We start from the raw sequence: 21,668 nt of genomic DNA, 5'->3' as shown, positions 1-21,668 counted from the left end.
TATCCTTTTTTTTTTTTTTTTTTTTAGTTCAATAATTTTTATTGAGTATTTTGAAAAATACAGGGAGCATTTCAAATACATAAAAACAAAATAAAGCTTTGTGTATAAAGAATCTGCAAATATATATTTAACTGTAGAGGACCATAGCAGTAAGAAAAGCTCCAAGTATTGGAACTGCTTGTGAAGACTATATGAGAAAAAGATGAGGGAGAACAGAAATAGAAATTAAAAGAGAAAGGAAAGAAAGAAGAAAAGAGAAGAAAAGGAAGGGAAGACAGGAGTGTCTACGAAGCAGAGCGTACATAGGAATCCAGGAATGACTCTATCCTTATCCTTCTTGACATGTCTGCTGCCTTTGATACTTAAATCACAGCTTGATTACTCCTTGATATGCTGTCCTCATAAGGATTCCGTGAATCTGTCCTCTCCTGGTTTACCTCCTACCTTTCCCAACGCACCTTTAGTGTATGTATTGGTGGGTCCTCTTCTGCCGCTACCCCACTAGCAGTTGGTGTACCCTAGGGTTCTGTCTTAGAACCTCTTTCTCTCTCTCTACACCTCTTCCCTCGGTGCCCCGATCTCTTCCCTTCCAGTATTACCTATATGCAGATGGCTCCCAGATCTACCTCTCTACACCTGAAATTTCACCTAAAGTCCAAAAAAAGTCTCTGCTTGTTTGTCTGCCATTGCTGCCTGGATGTCCTGCTGTCATCTGAAACTAAATATGTCCAAGACTGAGCTGCTTCTCTTTCCTCCTAAACCCTCTAATCCTCCTTGGTAAATAATAATGTCATTGTTCCAGTCTCCTCCACTCGCAACCTTGGAGTGTCTTCAATTCTGACCTCTCATTTTCTGCGCATATCCAACAAGCTGCTAAGACCTGTCCTTCTATCTCTTCAATATCACCAAAATTCACCCCTTCCTCTCTAAGCACACTACCCGGACCCTTGTACAAGCTCTTGCAACATCAAGCTTAGATTACTGCAATCTATTCTTAGCTAATATCCCGCAGTGTCACCTCTCCCCTTTACAATCTGTGCAAAATTCTACCTCACGACTCATCTTCTACCAACCTCACTATGCTCATGTCACCCCTCTCCTTAAGTCACTTCACTGGCTCCCTATCTGCCATAGCATACAGTTCAAGATCTTATTGCTGACCTACAAGTGTGTTCATTCTGGTGCTCCTAAATCTCTCTCCTCGCTTTTCTCTCCATATACACCTCCCAGAGAACTCCATTCCTCAGATAAGTCACTCATAGCATTACCCTTCTCCTCCACTGCCAATTGCAGACTTCGTTCCTTTAATCTAACTGCCCCTATGCCTGGAATAAATTGCCCAAGTTTGTCCATCAAGCCCCTTCCTTTGTTTAAAAGTAGACTGAAAACCCACCTTTTTGATATAGCTTTCAATCTTTAACCCTACTCCTCTGCTTTCCAACCCGGCCCACTGATTGACCATTCCCCTTGACTGTATCCATGACATCCTGTTTGTCTGTCTCGCCTGTTTAGATTGTGTAAGCTCTTTCAAGCAGGGACTGTTTTCTTATTTTTTGTGACTGTACAGTGCTGCGTGCATCGGGTAGCGCTATAGAAATAATAGTAGTAGTATTAATAGTAGTAGAAACTGACTTTTTTCAAAGGTCTGTGATCTACCACAGTCGGAGCTGTCCCCAAAAGGAACCTCCGCAGCACAAGAGCAAAAACTGCAAATGCAAAGACTGAAATTATATGAAATAAAACATGAGCAGAAAAGACAAACTCCTACAACCTGGCTTGTAGGAAGAAAGACTGAGAAACAGACAGAGTTTGCATGCAGTTTCTAAGAAAAAATAGCATTTTATGTGAATTATGGTCACACTTCATATATTATACAAATGTATACAAGGTGGAAGAATTAAGGCCTACTTTAAGAAACTGAAATATAGTGAGGAAGACTAGGGATACCTGTACAGCAGGCCTAAGTTATAATTGAGCTAGCAGCACAGAGTTGGTAAAAAATCTCTATGAGCCTATACAAGAGAAAAGTGTGGCCTTTAACTGCCATCATGTTTCTATGTTTCTATATGGTTACTGCAGATGGGCAGACTAAATGGGCCATTTGGCCTTTATCTGCCATCATGTTTCTATCAAAGGTAAGAGAATAGCTGGAAAACACAGTGCTTTCAGTTAAGAGGAAAGTTGAGGTGAAAGTGAGCTGTAAACAACTTAAAATTATTAGGAGCTATACACCCTGAAAATCTAGAATATAGACATATGTTTTGTAATACTTTATAACAGGATGCAGATCTTTTTGAAGTAGCTGAATTTCCTTGACTTTTTTTTCTGCAAATCAAATAATTTAAAACAAGATAAAATGCAAAATACAGCTCTGCAAAATTAAACTGAATACCAAACATTCAAGTTCACTATCACGTTTGTTCGTCCTTGAAATGTTATCAAAGAGTATAGTTTTCACCAATACTTGTCTTGCTACTAAATCATAAGTGTTGAAAAAAAAAAGTCAAACTTAAAAATATTTAGAATATTGTGTACAATTCTGGAGGCCGCACCTTCAAAGATATTAAAAGGATGGTGTCGATCCAGAGGAAGGCTACAAAAATGGTGAGTGGTCTTTGTCATAAGAAGTATGAGGACAGACTTAAAGATCTCAATCTGTATACTTTGGAGGAAAGGCGGGAGAGGGGAGATATGATAAGAGACATTTAAATACCTTCTGTAAATGCACACAAGTCAAATTTCTTTCATTTGAAAGGAAGCTCTGGAATGAGAGGGCATAGGATGAAGTTAAGAGGTGATAGGCTCAAGAGTAATCTAAGGAAATATTGTTTTACAAAAAGGGTGGTAGATGCATGGAAGGCTCCCGGAACAGGTGGTGGAGACAGTGATTGTGTCTGAATTCAAGAAAGCATGGGATCTCTCAGAGAGAGGAAGACATAGTGGTTACTGCAGATGGACAGACTGGATGGGCCATTTGGCCTTTATCTGTTGTCATGTTTCTATGTTTGATACATGTACAAATATATTTCATGCAGTTTTGTATGACATTATGCGTCATATTTTCACAACAGTTTTTGTTAGCCCATCTCTGAAAAGATAAAGAGAGTTAGAAAAAGGTTCAGAGAAGGGCAACAAAAGTGATAAAGCCCCCTTATGATAAAAGGGCTAGAGACTAGGGCTCTTAAGCTTCAAATAGTTCAACTAAAAGAGGATATAACAGAAGTAGGTAAAATCATGAGTGGGGTGGAATAGTTAAATAGTTAACCTTCCACATGCTAAAGCAAGTACAATCAGCAGGTCCAAAACAAATTATAGAACATATTTATTTCATGTAGAATATAATTAAGTTGAGAAATTTGCTTCTGGAGGATGTGGTCAGGAAGACTAAGTGGAATTTGAAATAAATTTAGAATTTGGACATGTTCATTGAGGAAAAGTCCATCACAGAATATTAGCCACAAACTCAGGAAAGCCACTGCGTATGAGCTATGAGAAATATGATCTACCTTTTAAGATCTGCTGGGTACTTGTGACCTAGACAAGACTGACAGAATGCTGAGCTCAGTGGACCTTGGTCTGACTCAACTTGGCTAAGCTTATCTTATGTGCTTGTTAATGATACGGGATATCCTTTGAAAATAGAGTCATAGTAGTGTTTTATCTTGAATTTAAACATCCATATATAAAATTCCAATAGCATTTGAAATGAAATTTAAAAAATATCAAACACAGAAAGAATAGTTTTGTGGAATATCTCTCATAGAAGGCAATATGATTGGAATGAAATTCAACATTCATTTCCATTTTTGCATAAAAAATGTTACAACACTAAAATTACCTGGTTTCCACCAAGTCCATGGCAAGTATACATAATTAATGGTTTATCACCAAGATTATTTTCTCCAGCATCCAAACACAAACCTCTACCTGTATTTTTTATCTAGAGAAAAAAGCAAAAAGAATCAAACTGTTCAGTAACAAATATACACCATATATCCTCAAATATAAACTCACCCAAATATAAACAGAGGAAAAAAAGGTTGACTCAAATATAAACTGGGGGATTAATATTCAAGTACCCTGCCAGGCTTTGCACCCAGCCCCCTCCCTTCCTACCCAGCTCTATACCCTGTCCTGCTCCCCTTCCTGCCTTGCTCTGTATCCTGCCCGGCTCTGTACCTTGTCCCCCCTCTCTCTCTGTCATGTGCCCTGTCCCCTTTTCCCTCCTTCCCTCCCGATACCTTGTAGGCCCCAGTTAGGCCTGCCATAAGACCTGGTGGTCCAGCAGTACCCCGGGAAAGGAAGGATCCCTCCTGCCTCCTGTCACAGCTGACTGTTAAAAACTTTTACCTCCCTCCTGCCTCACTTACAAACTTTTAAAATTCCCGATGGTCCAGCGGTGAACCAGAGTACGAGTGGTCTTCCTGTACAGCTGCTAGCGATTGGCTGCCATGGGCAGGAGGAAGGAGGGATATATCCTGCCCCAGCCCACTGCTGGACCACCATGAATTTTAACTGTATGCAGGGGAGGGATGTGGGAGGGAAGTAAAAGTTGCAAGAATCGACCGGGACAGGATGCAGGTGGGACCATTCTGTCCTAGCCCACCAGGTCTTATGGCAGGCCCGGTGGGTGGCCACTGACCTGAATTTAAGCCAAGACCCCCATTTTGGGCCAATTTTTTGGCTCAAAAATCTTAGCTTATATTCGAGTATATATGGTAATTAATACTTTAAAAAAACTGCAATAAGGCAAAAATAAGAATTTATCCCATCACAAAATTACCAACATACTTGTTAACCGATTCTGCTAAGTTTCTGGTTCCAATAGTTTTCTCAAATAGAAGAGATAGGAACTTTAAGTTTTCAAGTTCAAGTTTCAAGTTTTAATTTGATGAATCACTTATTCAAATTTGCTAAGCGAATCACAATAATAAAAGTAAACATACATTTAGACATACCATTTAAAATTTAAAAATAGGTAGACCGACAGACTTACAGACTAATCGATATACAAGGAATGGAGGGATGAAGTTACAATTCAGTGTTTTAGAGTTAAAAAAAGAACCATAGATGGAAAAAACATAAGGGAGAGAGTAGTATAAACCTGGAGGGTACCTACTTTAAGATTTAAGTAAAATTTAAAATCTTTAAAAAGAAAACCTTTTAAGTTATTTTTAAAACGGCTAAGATCCTTTTCCTCTCTTATATATTGAAGCAAAGTGTTCCAAAGTTGCGGGGCCATCACCGAGAACTAGTGCTGCCTGATTCACGATTCGAATCGGTTCACCGATTCACGATTCGAATCGGTTCACCGATTCACTTCGGGTGAATCAATTCGAATCGATTTAAAATTACAAAAAATCGGCTTCCCGATTCGGCTGACCCTCCCCCCTCGCCCCCTAAAGCAGGAGCGGCAGCGCTGCTCTTGTTGGCCGGCTGCTGCCGCACCTGCTTTAGAGGGCAAGGGGGGAGGGTCAGTTGCGAAGTGCTGCTGTCCAGTACCCCCCCGGCATCCGTTCCCCCTCCCCCCTTGGCGTCTGGCTTCCCCGCACCAGTTTACCTTTGAAGAGCATCCTGCACAGAAGATCGTGGTGTTAGCGATGTTTGCAAACAGCTTCGGAGCTGTTTCCTCTGTCGCGGTCCCGCCCCTCCTCTGATGCAGAATGTTCTTCAAAGGTAAACCATGCAGGAAGGTCAGGGGGAAGCTGGACACCAGTAGGAGGCCAGGGGGAATTTGCAGGCTTTCGGGGGGGGGGGGGAAACAGGTAGGCAAGCCTTCAAGGGGAGGGTGAGGCAGGTCTTAAGGGGGGACAGGCAGGCCTTCAAGGGGGGGGGACAGGCAGGCCTTCAAGGGGGGGGGACAGGCAGGCCTTCAAGGGGGGACAGGCAGGCCTTCAAGGGGGGGACAGGCAGGCCTTCAAGGGGGGGACAGGCAGGCCTTCAAGGGGGGGGACAGGCAGGCCTTCAAGGGGGGGGACAGGCAGGCCTTCAAGGGGGGGACAGGCAGGCCTTCAAGGGGGGGGGGACAGGCAGGCCTTCAAGGGGGGGGGGACAGGCAGGCCTTCAAGGGGGGGGGGGACAGGCAGGCCTTCAAGGGGGGGGACAGGCAGGCCTTCAAGGGGGGGGGACAGGCAGGCCTTCAAGGGGGGGACAGGCAGGCCTTCAAGGGGGGGGACAGGCAGGCCTTCAAGGGGGGGGGACAGGCAGGCCTTCAAGGGGGGGGACAGGCAGGCCTTCAAGGGGGGGGGACAGGCAGGCCTTCAAGGGGGGGGGGACAGGCAGGCCTTCAAGGGGGGGGGACAGGCAGGCCTTCAAGGGGGGGGACAGGCAGGCCTTCAAGGGGGGGGGGACAGGCAGGCCTTCAAGGGGGGGGACAGGCAGGCCTTCAAGGGGGGGGGACAGGCAGGCCTTCAAGGGGGGGACAGGCAGGCCTTCAAGAGAGGGGGCCCTGGTGTAGAACTTTTTCTATGTTTCTACATGGAGGGAGGGAGGGAAGGGGGGTTCAAAGAGATGTGCATATGCTGGACTTTGGGGGGGGGAAGAAATAATGGGTCTAAAAATAGAGGAGAAGAAGAGAGATGATGGACAATGGGATTTAGGGAGGGAAGGAACAGAAAGGGAGAGAAGTTGGACACAAGGGATGGTGTGGGAGGGGATAGAGATACTGGATAGGAGTGTAGTTGAGATAAGAAAGGGAGAGATGGTGGACCCTAGGGTGGTGGGGAAAGAGAGAGAGATGCTGGATGAAAAGGTAGTTAAGAAAAGGAGGGAGGGAGACGAAAAAAAGGAAAGATGCCAAAGGACAGAGATGGCAGGTGGATGGTTAGCACGGAGAAAGAAGAAAGAAGGGGACCCTGGCAAGCAAGTTATCAGAAGACCCAGAGCCTGGGACCAACAAGATTTGAATAATGACCAGACAACAAAAGGTAGGAAAAATAATTTTATTTTCTGTTTTGTGATTACAATATGTCAGATTTGAAACGTGTAGCCTGCCAGAGCTGGTGTTAGACCGCAAACGTGAGCTAGGATTTAACAGAGAGAGGAAAAGTCTTTTTTGTTTGTTGATTTTGTTTACACCACAGCACCATGTGGTTAGGAGAAGGCAAAGTGGGTGAAGAGGCTATAAAATAAACCCACCAAGATGTTTGAAAAGAACACCCAATTGGGAAGGAAAATCGAATTGAATCGAAAAACCAATTCAATAGGCTGAATCGAATCAAAATTTTTTTTCCTGAATCGGGCAGCACTATTAAACTAAACTTTAAGTTTATATACCGCACCCTCTCCACGGAAGTGGAGCTCGGCACGGTTTACAAGAACTTAAAATATAAGAAGAGAAAGGAAAAGGTTTACATAAGCTTATATATAGAATGGAAGAGTAAGGGGGAAAATAGAATTACATGTTAGAGAAGAGCCAACTTTTCAGTTGCTTGCGGAATAGTTGGAGAGAGCCCAGGTTCCGCAACGGGATCGTAAGGTCATTCCAGAGATCTGTGATTTTGAATATTAGAGATTTTCCCAGTTTACCTGCATAGAGAATACCGCATAGAGAGGGGAAGGATAGTTTATACCTTTGGGCGGTCTGGTGGAGTCAGGACTCGAGGAGTTAAATGATAGGGGAGGAAGGATGCCATGAATGATCTTAAAAGCCAGGCAGGAGCATTTGAAATGGATTCTGAAAATCACTGGAAACCAGTGAAGTTTGGACAGGAGTGGGGAGACATGGTCAGATTTTCATTTTGCAAAGATCAACTTGGCTGCAGTATTCTGGATAAGCTGGAGACTTTGAAGACTTTTTTTTGTTAGGCATAAGTAAATGGCATTGCAGTAGTCAAGTTTGGAGAGGATGATGGATTGGACGAGGACGGCAAAATATTTTTGGCGAAATGAGGATCTTACTTTCCTCAGCATATCATGCCATCGAGTTCCGATAACTTTCAAGGAACGGACTCTGAGCTTTTGGTTAGTAGATCGGAGAGAGTGCAGTGTATTATAAGGAATAAGCATTCTATTAATAAATTGTGGTTCATTGGTGGAAAGGGTTTTAAATACTGAGAGTAATGTTTTAAAGATGATACGATGGTTGATTGGAAGTCAGTGTGAGTTGATTAGAAAAGGAGTAACGATCATATTTTTTATCGTTGTGAATGAGTTTGATGGCTGTGTTCTGTATTATTTGAAGGCGCTTCTTTTCTTTTTGTGTGATGTTTATTAATAATGAATTGCAGTAATCAAGTTTAGTGATAATTAGGGAATGGATTAGAATGTTTAATGATTTTGGCTCGAGAAACTTAGAGATCGAGCGAATCATGTGTAACCTATAGAAGCAAAATTTAATGGTATTACTTATGTATTCATGATAGGAGAATTTATCGTCAATAATGACACCAAGTATTTTTAAATATGTTACTAAATCTAGATGAATGTTATCAAGAGTGAAAGGAATACTCAAGATTATTTCCTTTTTCCATGGGAAAAGTAAAGCTTTTGTTTTTTGTATATTTAGAGCTAGCTTGTTGGAATTAAGCCAGTCTTTGATTGTCTCAAGTTTTTTGTTGATCTCAAATATTTCCTCTGTATTTTCTGGATTTAGGGGATGTGAAAGTTGAATGTCATCAGCATATGTGAAAGGGGTGATAGAAAAATGTTAAACAATAATGGGGATAGAATGGATCCTTGGGGAATACCATAATTGAGAGCATAAGACTTTGATGTCATGTTATTGAAATTAATATGGATGATCGATTAGAAAGATGAACCATTCTAGTATTTGATCACAAACACCTATAGTTTTTAGTCTATCAAGGAGTAAGGCATGATCGATAGTGTCAAATGCTGCTGACAGGTCTAAGAAGAAGAGGATGAGGGAGTTATGATGGTCTAAGTGGTAGAGTATATTTGTGGTCAGACCGATCAGTGAGTACTCTGTATTGTGATTTTTCCTGAACCCTGTCTGGTTTGGGTGTAATACATTGGTTGATTCGACGAAGTCTGATAGTTGATCAAATACTAATCTTTCTGTTGGTTTGGCTAAGAATGGAATGTTAGCGATGGGGCAATAATTTGAGGCATCCTCGGGGCTAGATTTATGATTCTTTATTATTGGAAAAATTGTGGCAGTTTTTCATGACAGTGGTACTAAACCGGTGTTAAGGTTCTTTAGGATAAGAGAGTGTATAAATGGGCCAAAGCAGGAAAAATTTTTTTTAAGGTGAATGGAGGGATGATCTCTGATCGAGAACCTTTTAGATTAACTCTTTGGAAAAGACTACAGCTTGTATAAAAATAAGGTGTGTACCTTCTGCTACAGGATAGCAATTAAAACTATTTGCTGGATGACAGAGCACATACTAAAACTTAACCCTGACAAAACAAACTTCATCCTCCTGGAAAACAGTAAAACTCCTACCTTAACAAATCTAGTAATAAACTCGATCTCATAACCCATCCAACCCATACTAAAACTTCTGGGAGTACTAATTGACAGAGGCTGTACCATGCAACCACAAATCAACAAAGTAATAAAAGCATCATTCGTGACCATGAGAAATCTAAGACAAATCTGAAAATTCTTCCACAAGAAACAATTCCAACTTTTGGTATAGACTACTGCAACGTACTATACCTCCCATGCCCAGCAACCATGATAAAACAATTACAAACAATATAAAATACAGCCCTAAGACTCATCTACTCATTGAAAAAATATGACCACATCACAGAAGCATACCATGACTCACACTGGCTCCCAATTCAAGCAAGAGTACACTTCAAATTCTACTGCCTACTATTCAAGGCTATTAATGGAGAAAGCCCAACCAACTGGAACAACCGACTAACTCAATCCTCCTCAACCAGGCACAGAAGAACCCACTCACTATTCACACAACCACCATCCAAAAATGTCAAACAAAAAAAAACTATATGACAACCTAATAGCCACCAAAGCAGCCAAACTGGACAGACAAATCACCACTCTGCTGTCCTCGACCACAGACTACAAAACCTTCAAGAAAGAAACTAAAACCCTACTCTTCAAAAAAATACATAAAACCTATTTAACACGACCATTTCCTACCCAAACCCCACCAACCCATTCCATACCCTTAACATACTCTAATATGCTTCTAATTACCCAACAAACTCTAATATGCTTCTAATTACCCAACATTTATCACTTCAAGATCTCGACAAATCTTTGGTAATTCTTGTGTAACTCTTATGACTTTTCTTATGCCATGCCACGATTCTTGTAACTCTTATGCTATGTCACAATTCTTCTAACCTCCTGAAAACTTATGTAATCCGCCTTGAACCGCAAGGTATTGGCGGAATAGAAATCACCAATGTAATGTAATTTTCAAAAACCTGTGTTAATTTTGGGTCGACAGTACAGAGTAGAAGCCTGATGACTGTCAGAGCCATCATCAGCTTGGGCCAAGGCTTGCATAGTAATATAAAATACAGGGCTTTTCATGATCCCTGCCCTCACTGGTAGTTGACCACCACCATGATTTTCTAGCAGTCACATCCTTAAGTGACCTAACTCAGCTCTATCCTTCTGCTATTAATTGAGGCCAAAGGCTTCTTCTATGCATTATTTTTCATGATTACCTAAGACAGTCCTCATCGTGAGAATTGCTTTTTAAAAAAATAAAAATAAAAAATTATATTCCACATATCCTACAATTTTATGCGGATTACAAATTATTCAGGTACGCAAGCATTTTTCCCTAACTGTCCCAGTGGGTTCCCATTCTATTTAATATACCTGGGGCAATGGGGATTTAGTAACTTGCCCAGGGTCACAAGGAGCAATGCGGGATTCGAATCCACAACCTCAGAGTGCCGAGGCTGTAGCTCTAATCACTGCACCACACAATTGCAGAACATTTATACTTGGCATTAGATCTGTGCAGTTAATATTACAAAAATCACAGCCAGTTTCTGAATATACTAGAAGTTGATGGTTTTTATTGTAATTATTTTATGTCATCATTTCTTTAGATTTCTGTTTATGTAATTATACAGTACAATTAAATATAAGATACATATACTCACTTCACCATACATCAGAGGATTCAAATCTGGAACATATAGTTCAGGATAAATATTGGTTAAGTACCAAGTAAAATTTTTACACTGCAGCTGTTGTCTTAAATTGAGTCTCTTTGAGATGTCCCCAAATGATCTCTAATGAAACAAATGTAAACATATTATCCTATTGGCTTAGAACATTAATGTCTAACATTTTCAGCTGATTTGAAAGAAAGATTCTCAAAGCTTCATGGTAAAAAAATGACAGGCCGCTGTCAAAGCCGTTCTTGCAATGATTTTAAAAAAGCGAGTCATTATCCAAAAACAGTGCATGCAATTGAGGTTCATGGAGCATAGGCTCGCTAAATTTACTTGAGATGAGTCACTGGTGGTAGCGATCAGCACATGCGCAGAATACACCCGCATTAAAAAACAAAACAAAACCCAAATCAAAGATAAGCAGAAGAGATGCCCAATCACTCCCAACACTCACCCCTGGCAGTGGGAGAGACGTCCACTCTCCTGCTGTTGCCCAACCTCATCTCGACATTTCCTTCCATGCCCCTGATTCTACACAAACACCCCCACAGCGGGAGAGATGCCCACGCTCTCCTATCACCCAACCCAACCCCTCCCCCCAACTCCTCATGTGCTCCGGATGACACCCCCGGCCTCTTCCTATTTTATTTAGTAAGTCTAGCTGGAGGGATGCCTATGTGCTCTAGCTAGCAGGCCCACCTCTTACAAAATGACAGGCCTTCCCTTTCCTGGTGCATCCTGGGATGTGCCAGGAAGGGGCCTACAGCTCGCCCGCAGTCCAAAGAAGCCAACAGCCCCCCCTCCTCCGTACCTTTTTAAACTGGCGGTGGTCCAGCGTGGTTTCCTTCTGGATGGCTGCCTTTTGTTGCAGAGCATCACACAACGCAGGAGCGCGACCTTTGCGCTTCCTGCCTGGTCCCACACTGCTCCATGATTGGCTGAGGTCAGTTCTCAATGACCTCAGTCAATCACGGAGCAGCACAGGACCAGGCAGGAAGCGCAAAGGTCGCGTTCCTGCGTTGTGCAATGCTCTGCAACGAAAGGCATCCATCCAGCAGGAGACCGTGCTGTACCACCACCAGTTTAAAAAAGTACCGGGGGGGGGGGGGGGCGAGGTGTATTCGCTTCATAAGGCGCACCCACTTTTCCACCCCTTTTTTGGGGGTGGAAAAAGTGTGTCTTATGGAGCTTTAGGTGTCTGGGCCCACAGAGCCTTTGGCCCCTCCCCGGTTTAGTTAGAACCAGTTTAGCAAGCACGTTAAAGGCACATTTTATTTTTGAGAATCTTCCCCTGAATTTTTTTAAAACACCTGGTATTTCTGTTGCTCTAAACAAAATCCATTTCTTTTGAAGAAAGAATAGGGGAATTAGAAAAGAAAAAAAAAAATCAAAATATCAAGGTGTAAGATTTTAAATTTCTTAAAATTATAAATTCTGAGCCCATTTATCTTGGCTTTTGTTAGTTTATAATAAAGTCAAAGAACTGTGAGCTTAACATTACTTTTCCATGGAAAAAGGTACTCTTTCATACTAAATATATTTCAATTCATCTTGTAGCAGCATGTACCTCTTTCACTATTGTTGCTGCCTCTTGATTTCTCCGGTAAAATATATTCTTGTATTCATCCATCCAGACATCCGCCAGGCGAACCTGATTACGAGCAATGACCCGAGTACCTTTTGGGAAAGTGTGAGGGCTCTTGCTGCGAAATACATGACCAACCACAGAGCACGGAAGGATTTCTAGCTGTCCGCCACACTGCCACACCTGTTAACATTCATACATACTATTAGTACTTTTCTGCACTTGCCCTACTTAGTTGTAGAAATAATGGCCCAAAGAAGAAAAAACACTTTTTATTCTGCAAACAAATAACTCTTGCTACAGAATATTAAAGTTTCAGGCCAGGCAACATATTAGACAAAGTGATTATATACTTACCCTAGTAAGCTCTTTTCCAGTAGATAGGTGAGACATTCTAGACAGTAGGGTTATTTCCCTTTAAATCGCAAGGCTGCATAAGGAATCCACTCTGGATTTTTCATTCTGCCTCTGGTCTACTTCACTGATCAGTTTAGCGCCCTCTACAGTTAGTACCCAAGAACAGAGAGCCATCCGATCCACGTGAAGTAGAACAGGCTTAAACACATGTTCTACTTAAACATAACTACACAGTACCAGAAACTGCCAACACAGGCTTCAGAGGAGCTTGGAACTACTCCCCAATAAATTGAAACCTATACAATTCTTCCCAGCCCTCGGGTCTAACAGATATCCAAGAATCAGCTTGGAGAAGCATAGACTGAAAACTGTAAGCAGGTGCAGTAAAAACAGGGCAGGGAAAAGAGCTTACCAGGGTAAATACATAATATCTTTTTTCCAGTGCACTAGGTGAGACATTCTAGACAGTAGGGATGTACAAAACTAGTCCCCCAAAAAACTGAGACCCAAACGTGGAGTCCTGTCTTGCTGTTATGTCCACTCTGTAAAACTTGACAAATATGTGCAGATGAGAACACGTGGCCATTCTGCAAATCTCATCAGGAGAGACAGATCTAGCTTTGGCCCATGAGGAAGCCACACTCTTGGTAGAATGCGCCTTAACTGAAACGGGGGATCATTTCACTGAAGGAATATAGGCTGACGAAATGGCCCTACGGATCCTTCTGGAAATCATGGCTTTGGAAGCAGGAGCGCCTCACTGAGTGAGTCAGCACAGATAGTTAGAAAGATGAAACTCGTTGGTGACCTCCAAATATCACAGAAGAATTCTGTGCACATCCAGTTTCTTCAACAAGCGGTCTTGTGATTTGGAACCTGTCAGTTGAAAGGCAGGCAAAGAGACTTCCTGATTAACATGAAAAGCGGACACTACCTTAAGGTAGGAAGGAAGGAACCATCCAAAGAGGAACCCCCATCTCTGAAATGCGGAGGAAAGGTCCCTGCAAAACAAGCCTGCAGCTCCGAAACATGGCGTGCCGAGGTAATGGCACCCAGAAAAACTGTCTTGAGTGTGAAATCCAGGAGAGAAGCCTCTCACGGGGGCTTATAAAGAGCCTTGGTAAGGCTAGACAACACTACATCAAAGTCCCAGAAAGGAAATGGATGAGTAACAGGAGGGCATACACGAAGAGTCCCCTTCAAGAATCTTGTGAAATCATGATGAGATGCTAAGGAAGTCCGATGCTCCCGGGATCTAAAACAGGAGAGCCGGGTCACCTGGACCCGAACAGATGCCACCGTGATGCCTTTATCCAAACCAGCCTTCAGAAAGGCGAGAATCTGTGAGATCGGAGCTGACTAAGGATCCACCTGGTCCTGGGCACACCAATGTTGGAAGGCCTTCCACGCCTTAGCGCAGGCTGATATCGTGCATGACATCTTAGACCTCAGCAGAGTATCCACAACCAGGGCAGATTATCCTTTATGTTCTACGGCTTCACATTCAAGAACCACACCGTGAACCACACAAAGTGAACCAGGTCTTCCATGGTGATCAGACCCTGTATGAGAAGAAGCAATCCACTTTCCTGTTTCTTGCCGTAGCCATGAGGTCGAATCAGGGCTGTCCCCAATGCCTCACTATCACTTGGAACACCTCTGGGGACAGGGCCTACTCTCCTGGATCCAGCGTCTGTCTGCTGAAGAAATCAGTTTGAATACTGTCTACTCCCGCCACATGTGCTGATGTCAGCGCTAGAACATGCAAAGCAAGCTTCCTGAGCCAGAGAAGTGCTCTTGGTCCTGCCCTGGCAATTGACGTAGGCTACTACTGCTGCATTGTAGAAGACCTGGACTGCTTGGCCCTCCAGGGTCTTCTGCAATCTCATCAGGGCTAGTCGAATAGCCCAGAGCTCCAACTGGTTGATGACTACTTCCGCTGAGAGGGTGTCCAACAAACACCGAACAGGACAATGATTGCACTGTGCTCCCCAGCCTCGACCCAGGAGGAAATGCGTAGTGGTATGCCCTTGCAGAGCGAATTCGGAATAAGCCACCAGTCCATATTTGCTCGGGCTTCCGGAGTTCAAGACAGACATGCCTGCAAGGCGTCCCTGTGCAGAGCCCAGAGACAATGCAATGCATGAAGAGGACACATGTGCCCTTGCTCAAGAGACAACATTCAGCGTCACCACCATGGATCCCAGAACCTGAAGATAATCTCATGCCGAAGGAGATGGCTGCTGAAGGGGGGCAGAAAGCTGGGCATATAGCTTCTGCCTGCATGTCTCTGGTAAATAGACACGGCCTGCTGCTGTGTCGAAGAGAACACCCAGATATTCCAGTGATTGAGTGGGTGTCAAGATGACTCTTCCTGAAGTTGACTCCAGCCCAACTCCTCCAATACTAGGAGCATGCGTTCACATTTTGGCACCCCTCTTCCAAAGAGGGTGCTCTGATCAGCCAGTCATCTAAGTTAAGGTGAACCTGGAGACCCATCTTTCTTAGGTGAGCCGCCACTACCATCACCACCTTGGTGAAGGTCCAGGACACTGTTGCCAGCCCAAATGGCAGGGCTGAAAACTGGTAATGCTATTCTAGAGCATGAAACCGAAAAACATGTGGTAGGCTGGAAAAATGGGAAAGTGCAGGTACGCTTCCAAGAGATCCATAGATGCCAATAACTCTTCTGGGACCACTGTTGCAATGACCAAATGCACGGTCTCCATTCGGAATCTGGGAATCTTGACAGCCACATTCACATACTGAAGATACAGAACTGGCCTCCAATCTGATGAGCCTTTCTTTGGCACAAAAAAGTATATGGAGTATCTGCCAGAGCCCAAGAACACGGGAGGCACCGGCTCTATAGCTTGAATATCCAGCAAGAGCTGAACGGTGGGGCTTAGACTTGAAGCGCCTTGTCTGGGTGACCAGACGGAATGATCACGAATCAATCTGTCAGAGTTGAGCAAATTCCAGCTTCTAACCCGACCAAACAATGTCCAAGACCCACTGGTTGGATGTAATGTGCATCCAGGCAGGGAGAAATTTGGAGAGCCGGCCCCCCTATGCTCTGCGGTACATCCATCTGCCTGGCATCATTGAGTTTTTCTGGCTGAATGCGACGGTAGCCTGCATATCTGTGTCGGTAGTTCTGGGAATCTCTCTGTGATGTGGCATTCACATACTGTCTGGAATGCCATGAGCCATGAAAATTAGAACGACCAGCACCCTGGTGGGTTGAGGTTGGCCATCAGGCAGTTTTAGGACAATGGTCCATCACCGAATCCATGAGGTTATCCAAGCCTTTGCCAAACAATATCTGCCCCTTGAAAGACAGCCTAGCCAGAGGTGGAATTATCAGCCCTTTGGTGAACCCATAATATCTGGCGGGCAGAGATGGAGTATGTCGACACTTTAGCCAGGACTTTCGGGATATCTTACAACGTATCTACCATGCAATCTGTCCTGGCCATCAGAAGTGGAGGAGGGGGATCCGCTGCCTCACTTTCCAGGGTGCGTAGGTGAGAGAAACAGGCTCATGCTACGAACGACATCGCTACAGCAGCTCTAATACCTAAAGTAGCAGCCTCAAAAAGTTTCCAGAGGATAACATCCACCCTGCGGTCCTGTATATCCTTCAATACTATACCACCCTCACTGGGCAGAGGTGCACTTAGTCACCTGCACAACCAAGGAATCCCACTCAGGGCTGCACCAGAAGCTGCTGACACTCCTATGCCACAAGATAGGAGCGTGACTTAGCCCAATCAATCTTTAAAAGGACCTTCCAAAGAGAAACTGCTCCGAAACCAGAAAACATGTCAGGGTGCCAGGGAAAGGTAGCCGACTGCGAGCGCACACCACAAAGCAAAGAAGATGAGGTGGATAGAACTGGCTGACAGACTAACTTCAATTCCTGCAAAGACTCAAATGAGATCTATCAGCATCACAAGCTTAAATAATCACAAAATAGTAGAATCATCCACAGAATCTACGGTCCCAGAAGGATCCACCGATCCAGCGCAGGACTCCTGGTCACCTATTCCAGGTGCAAACAAGGGATAATAAGGGAATCATCAGCATCTGTGTCCCCCAGATCAGGTTTAGACAGCGGAAAAGCCGTATCAGAAGGAGGAGAGGACTTGCTCAAAGGCACCACTTCACTCAGAAACGCTGCAGAGGAGGACTGAGATCTGTCAGGGGGAAAACATTTTACTGAAACTTTGGACCACAAAAGTTTCATGAATTTGGAGAAAGTGTCTGGCTCTTGGAGCATAGAGTCACCCTTAGATGATTTACACTTGCAATTCTTGGGCTGAGGAAGCTCCGCATTCTGGCGATTTAGCAATGCTAATCCCCCAAAACAGTAACAGCCACCCCGCCAGGCAGGCCGAGCTTTTTAGTGCTTGTTGCAGCAAGGGAGAATTTAATTTGGGCACCACTGCCCTCCAACCCCCCAGCCTTGCCACATGGCATGCAACACAAGAACGCTCTAAAAGCATAAATTTTGCACAATCTTGTCATGAATTTGCATTAGCAGAGCCCAAGGACTCCATCCCAGCTGTTTTCCAGGACAAAAACAAAGTTTTGAGAGCACAAGAAGCTGAAGAAAAAAAAAGAGATTGCTAAAAATCCAAGATGGCCACTAGCACTAAATTCATGCCAAAATTGTGTTTTTTAAACTTTTCTGAACTTAAAAACTGGCGATTTTAGAATTTTCAGGAGAGGGCACAGAGGGGAACACAGAAACCTCCAAAACCCCACTTTTTAGACTTCCCCTGACTTCGCCACACACGTTGACAGTCTGGTTTACTCACTGTGACCTGAGATCAGATAGAAGTGCTGCAAGCCTGCTTCCAGCTCTCTCACACTGAAGCTGGATGATTAAAAACACTGCCATAAAGCTGGGATTGCTTCACCAAGTTGATCTTTGGGCTGCTAGCCAGACTCCCTTGTCTGACTACACCTCCACCCCTGCAGACCACTGGATGTGCAAAGAGATGGGCAGAGGCACTACGATAGAGCCAGCCCCCTGTGAGACACCGCTGAGCCTCCTAAGGGCACCCAACAGCCTGAACTCGACCCCTGCTTAACATGAGGTGAGACCACTTCAGGGATGGCCCTGAGCTCTGGAGAAAACTATGCAAGCTGGCTAACAGGTACCCAAGTGGGATCGACCTGTCAGCTTGACTAAAGTCTGTGAATATACAAGCAGGCAGAGTTTCAAAATTATTCGAAGCACTGAACTACCCAAAAAGGGAACAGAATTACACTGAATTAAAAATAAGAAAATGGGGAGAGCAGAACACACATAACTGCAACCATGATGGCAGAAGGAAAAAACTGTAGAGAGCGCTAAACTGATCAGTGAAATAGTCTGGACACAGAATGAAAAATCCAGAGTGGATTCCTTCTGCAGCTATGCGGTTAAAGGGAAATAACCCTACTGTCTAGAATGTCTCACAGCACAGTTACTTACCATAATAGGTGTTATCCAGGGACAGCAGGAAGATATTCTCACCTGTGGGTGACGTAATTCATGGAGCCCTGGTATGGACAGCTGTACGAGTGCACTGGCACTTTAAGAACTTTAGAAAATTCATGACTGACCGTATCGCGCATGTGCAAGTACCTTCCCGCCCAATGTAGGCATGCAGCTCCTCAGTTCAGTAAGCCAGCTAAGAAGCCAACCAGGGGAGGTGAGAGGCTTGTGAGAATATCTGCCTGCTGTCCCTAAACAACACCTGTTACAGTAAGTAACTGTGCTTTATCCCAGGGCAAGCAGGCAGCATACTCTCACATGTGGGTGACCTCCAAGCTAACCAGAATGGGATGGTGGGAGAGTTGGCCTTTAAAGAAAATAAATTTTGTAACATTGCGTGGCTGAAGTGCCCACCCCATCTGGAATAAGATTCCAGACAATAATGTGAACTGAAGGTATGAACCGAGGACTAAGCAGCAGCTTTGTAGATTTCATCAAATAGGAGTACAGCGAAGAAAAGCTACTGAAGCTGCCATAGCTCGAATTTTATGGGCTGTGTCCTGACTCTCCAATTTCAGCCCAGTCTGAGCATAATAGAATGAGATGCAAGCAGTCAACCAACTGGAAATCGATCTCTTGGAGTCAGGAAACCTCAACTTGTTAGGATCAAGAGAGACAAAGAGCTGGGGAGGTCTATGTGATTTAATCCTTTGCAAATAGTAAGCCAATGCTCATTTGCAGTCCTGAGTATGAAGAGTCATTTCACCAAGATGAGAATGAGGGTTAGGAGAAAATACTGGATGAACAATATTGCGATTAAAATCAGTGACAACCTTTGGAAAGAACTTTGGATGAGGGTGCAGCACCAACTTGTCATGGTGGAACATGTAAATCAGTGCTCTCAAACTCAAACCCTTTGCAGGGACACATTTTGGACATAAAGGTACTTGGAGGGCCTCAGAAAAAATAGTTAATGTTATTAAAGAAAATGACAATTTTGCATGAGGTAAAACTCTTTCCTTTTGGCCAAATAATATAATAAAACGCTAGTCGCGCATACGCACTCCCTCCTGCGTGTTCCGTTTTCTGTGCGCTGTAGGGCCCCGCAAGTAGGAGTGCGCATGCACGGCTACCGTTTTATTATATTATATATTGGCTGCTGGTAGGGGCTAGAGTGATGCTGAATCTCAAGGTACTGCATGGAATGACATGGAATGGGTTCTGTTTAAGGTTGTTTTTCATCCTGTTGTTCGGTCTGGCCTGCTCCCTGCTCGCCTTGCCGTATTGTATTTTTAAGTTGAAAGATGCGGCAGTGGCTCCTCTCACGATCCCCACCTGCATCGGACTTCTTTCAACTAAAAACTACAATACGGCAAGGCACGCAGGGAGCAGGGCAGACTGAAGCTCCGAATTGAACTGCCAGTTGGCCGGCTCCCTTGCCGGAGTTATTTTTTAGTTTACAGGTGCCACCGCGGCTCCTGTCACGAGCCGCACCTGCTTCAGAGAAGACTTCCGATGCAGGCGGGGATCATTAGAGGAGCCGCGGCGGCACCTTTAAACTGAAAAATAACTCTGGCAAGGGAGTCAGCCAGACTGCGGGAAGATTAGGGGGAAGGAGAAATCCTGCTCCTGCACAGTGAAATGGAGGGGGAGGGGAAAAATGCTGCTGAAAGGGAAATGGAGGGGGAGGGCCACTGCACAGGGAAGTGGGGGAAGGGGAAAAAATGCTGCTGAACAGGGAAATGGAGGGGAAGGAATGCCGCTTATCAGGTAGATCAATAAGATCTGTAAGAGATTCATGATTGTGGGATATATTGATTCTTCCTAATGCAGAGGTTGTATTGGTTTCCCTAGTATTCTTGCTTTATGGGTTTGTATGGTTGGTAGGGGAGTGCAATGTTGGTTAATGATTTATAAATTTATTATTTTTTTTTTTTGTTATTAAATGACCCGGGAGGAGATAGTTCTCAAGAAGTCCTAGTTAGATGACCTAGGTGGATGTAATTCTTAAGAGGTCCAGGTACAAGCAACTAATAATTGCCCTTGCATCTAATAGTTATACCTGCGACTAGCTAATATAACTAACACATGCAATTGACCCATGCGACTAATTAAAGCAACTAACACATGTGACTAATGCATGCGACTAACTAGTTGCACATGTGTCTAGCAGTTACACAAGCGTCTAAGAATTATGCATGCAACTAACTGTTATACATGCAGTTAACAGTTACAGTATTTGTACATCTAACAATTATACTTGGCTGTTAGGTGGGTTCTTTAGGAGGACCCGGATGGATAATGTTCAAAGGAAGTCCTAGTACGAGCGTCTAATAATTGCGCGTGCATCTGGCGGTTCCTCATGCATATTAACATTATCTAACAATTACTCATGCATCTTAACAGTTGGGCTTGCCTCTGACAGTTACTTATGTCTCTAATAGATATTTATGCTTCTAGTGCTTACTGATGCTTCTAACAGTTACAAGTGTGTTGAAAAACGGGCAATTATAGCTTGGACATCCGAGTAAAGCGGAGGTCTTGATAGGTAGGCCTTAGTGAGGGAAACTTAGCTGGCAGTCGGTAGTGGGCAAGAGGGCTGTAGAAGGTGAAGACGAACACAATGGACGCTTAACAAAGGCGCGTTAGCGCAGAAATCCTTAACTGTAGCCCCGCTGGCTCAGGGGAGGGGCAGAGCGGTGCTCGCGTGCCTCTCCGGGCTGGCTCCCAGCGAAAAACCAAATAAACAATCCAACCAAGTGCCAATAATCCCAATGTAAAAGAGCACCGTAATTCCAGTGAGAATATTGAGTGACACAGTTACATTATCAAACAGTCAATGAAGATAGTTGAAGTAAAGACAAGTATTGTAGATCTTTGCAGTACCGCAGCAAATGAACAGTCAAATATAAGTACGAAGCACATATGATCAACGGTTACACCTCATCAATGGCAGATGGTCTCATCTCCTCAATAAAATCTGCGAGCGCCACAGGGTCCGTGAAATCTCTGGTGGAATTATTTAGGGTTATTCTCATTCTCACGGGGTACATCATACCGTACTTGGCGTTAAGCTTCTTCAGTTTAGGTCAATAGGCTAGCATCTGTTTCCGGAGTTGAGCCGTCTGTTTACTCAGATCAGGTATGAACAATATGTTATAG

The 21,668-nt window shown here is 43.9% G+C and overlaps 1 protein-coding gene across 7 annotated transcripts in view; it reads right to left on the bottom strand.

Moving 5' to 3' along the window:
• GALNT3 (polypeptide N-acetylgalactosaminyltransferase 3) overlaps window positions 1-21,668 on the bottom strand; it is a 169,646-nt gene that overhangs the window by 47,896 nt on the left and 100,082 nt on the right. For all 7 annotated transcript variants that reach the window (XR_004539467.1, XM_033944662.1, XM_033944657.1 and 4 more), the window contains 3 exons: window positions 12,644-12,844; window positions 11,062-11,193; window positions 3,839-3,940 (listed from right to left, as the gene is read on the bottom strand). Coding sequence is in view for 6 of the 7 variants with exons in the window: in XM_033944662.1 (XP_033800553.1) it covers window positions 3,839-3,940; window positions 11,062-11,193; window positions 12,644-12,844 (435 nt within the window). In the remaining variant the exon portion in view is untranslated. The remainder of the gene's footprint in view (window positions 1-3,838; window positions 3,941-11,061; window positions 11,194-12,643; window positions 12,845-21,668) is intronic.

This window comes from Geotrypetes seraphini, chromosome 5 (assembly GCF_902459505.1).
Source record: "Geotrypetes seraphini chromosome 5, aGeoSer1.1, whole genome shotgun sequence".
Taxonomy (NCBI): Eukaryota; Metazoa; Chordata; class Amphibia; order Gymnophiona; family Dermophiidae; genus Geotrypetes; species Geotrypetes seraphini.
Note: the sequence above shows the minus strand (reverse complement) of the source record. Positions and strands in the feature narration are given on the sequence as shown.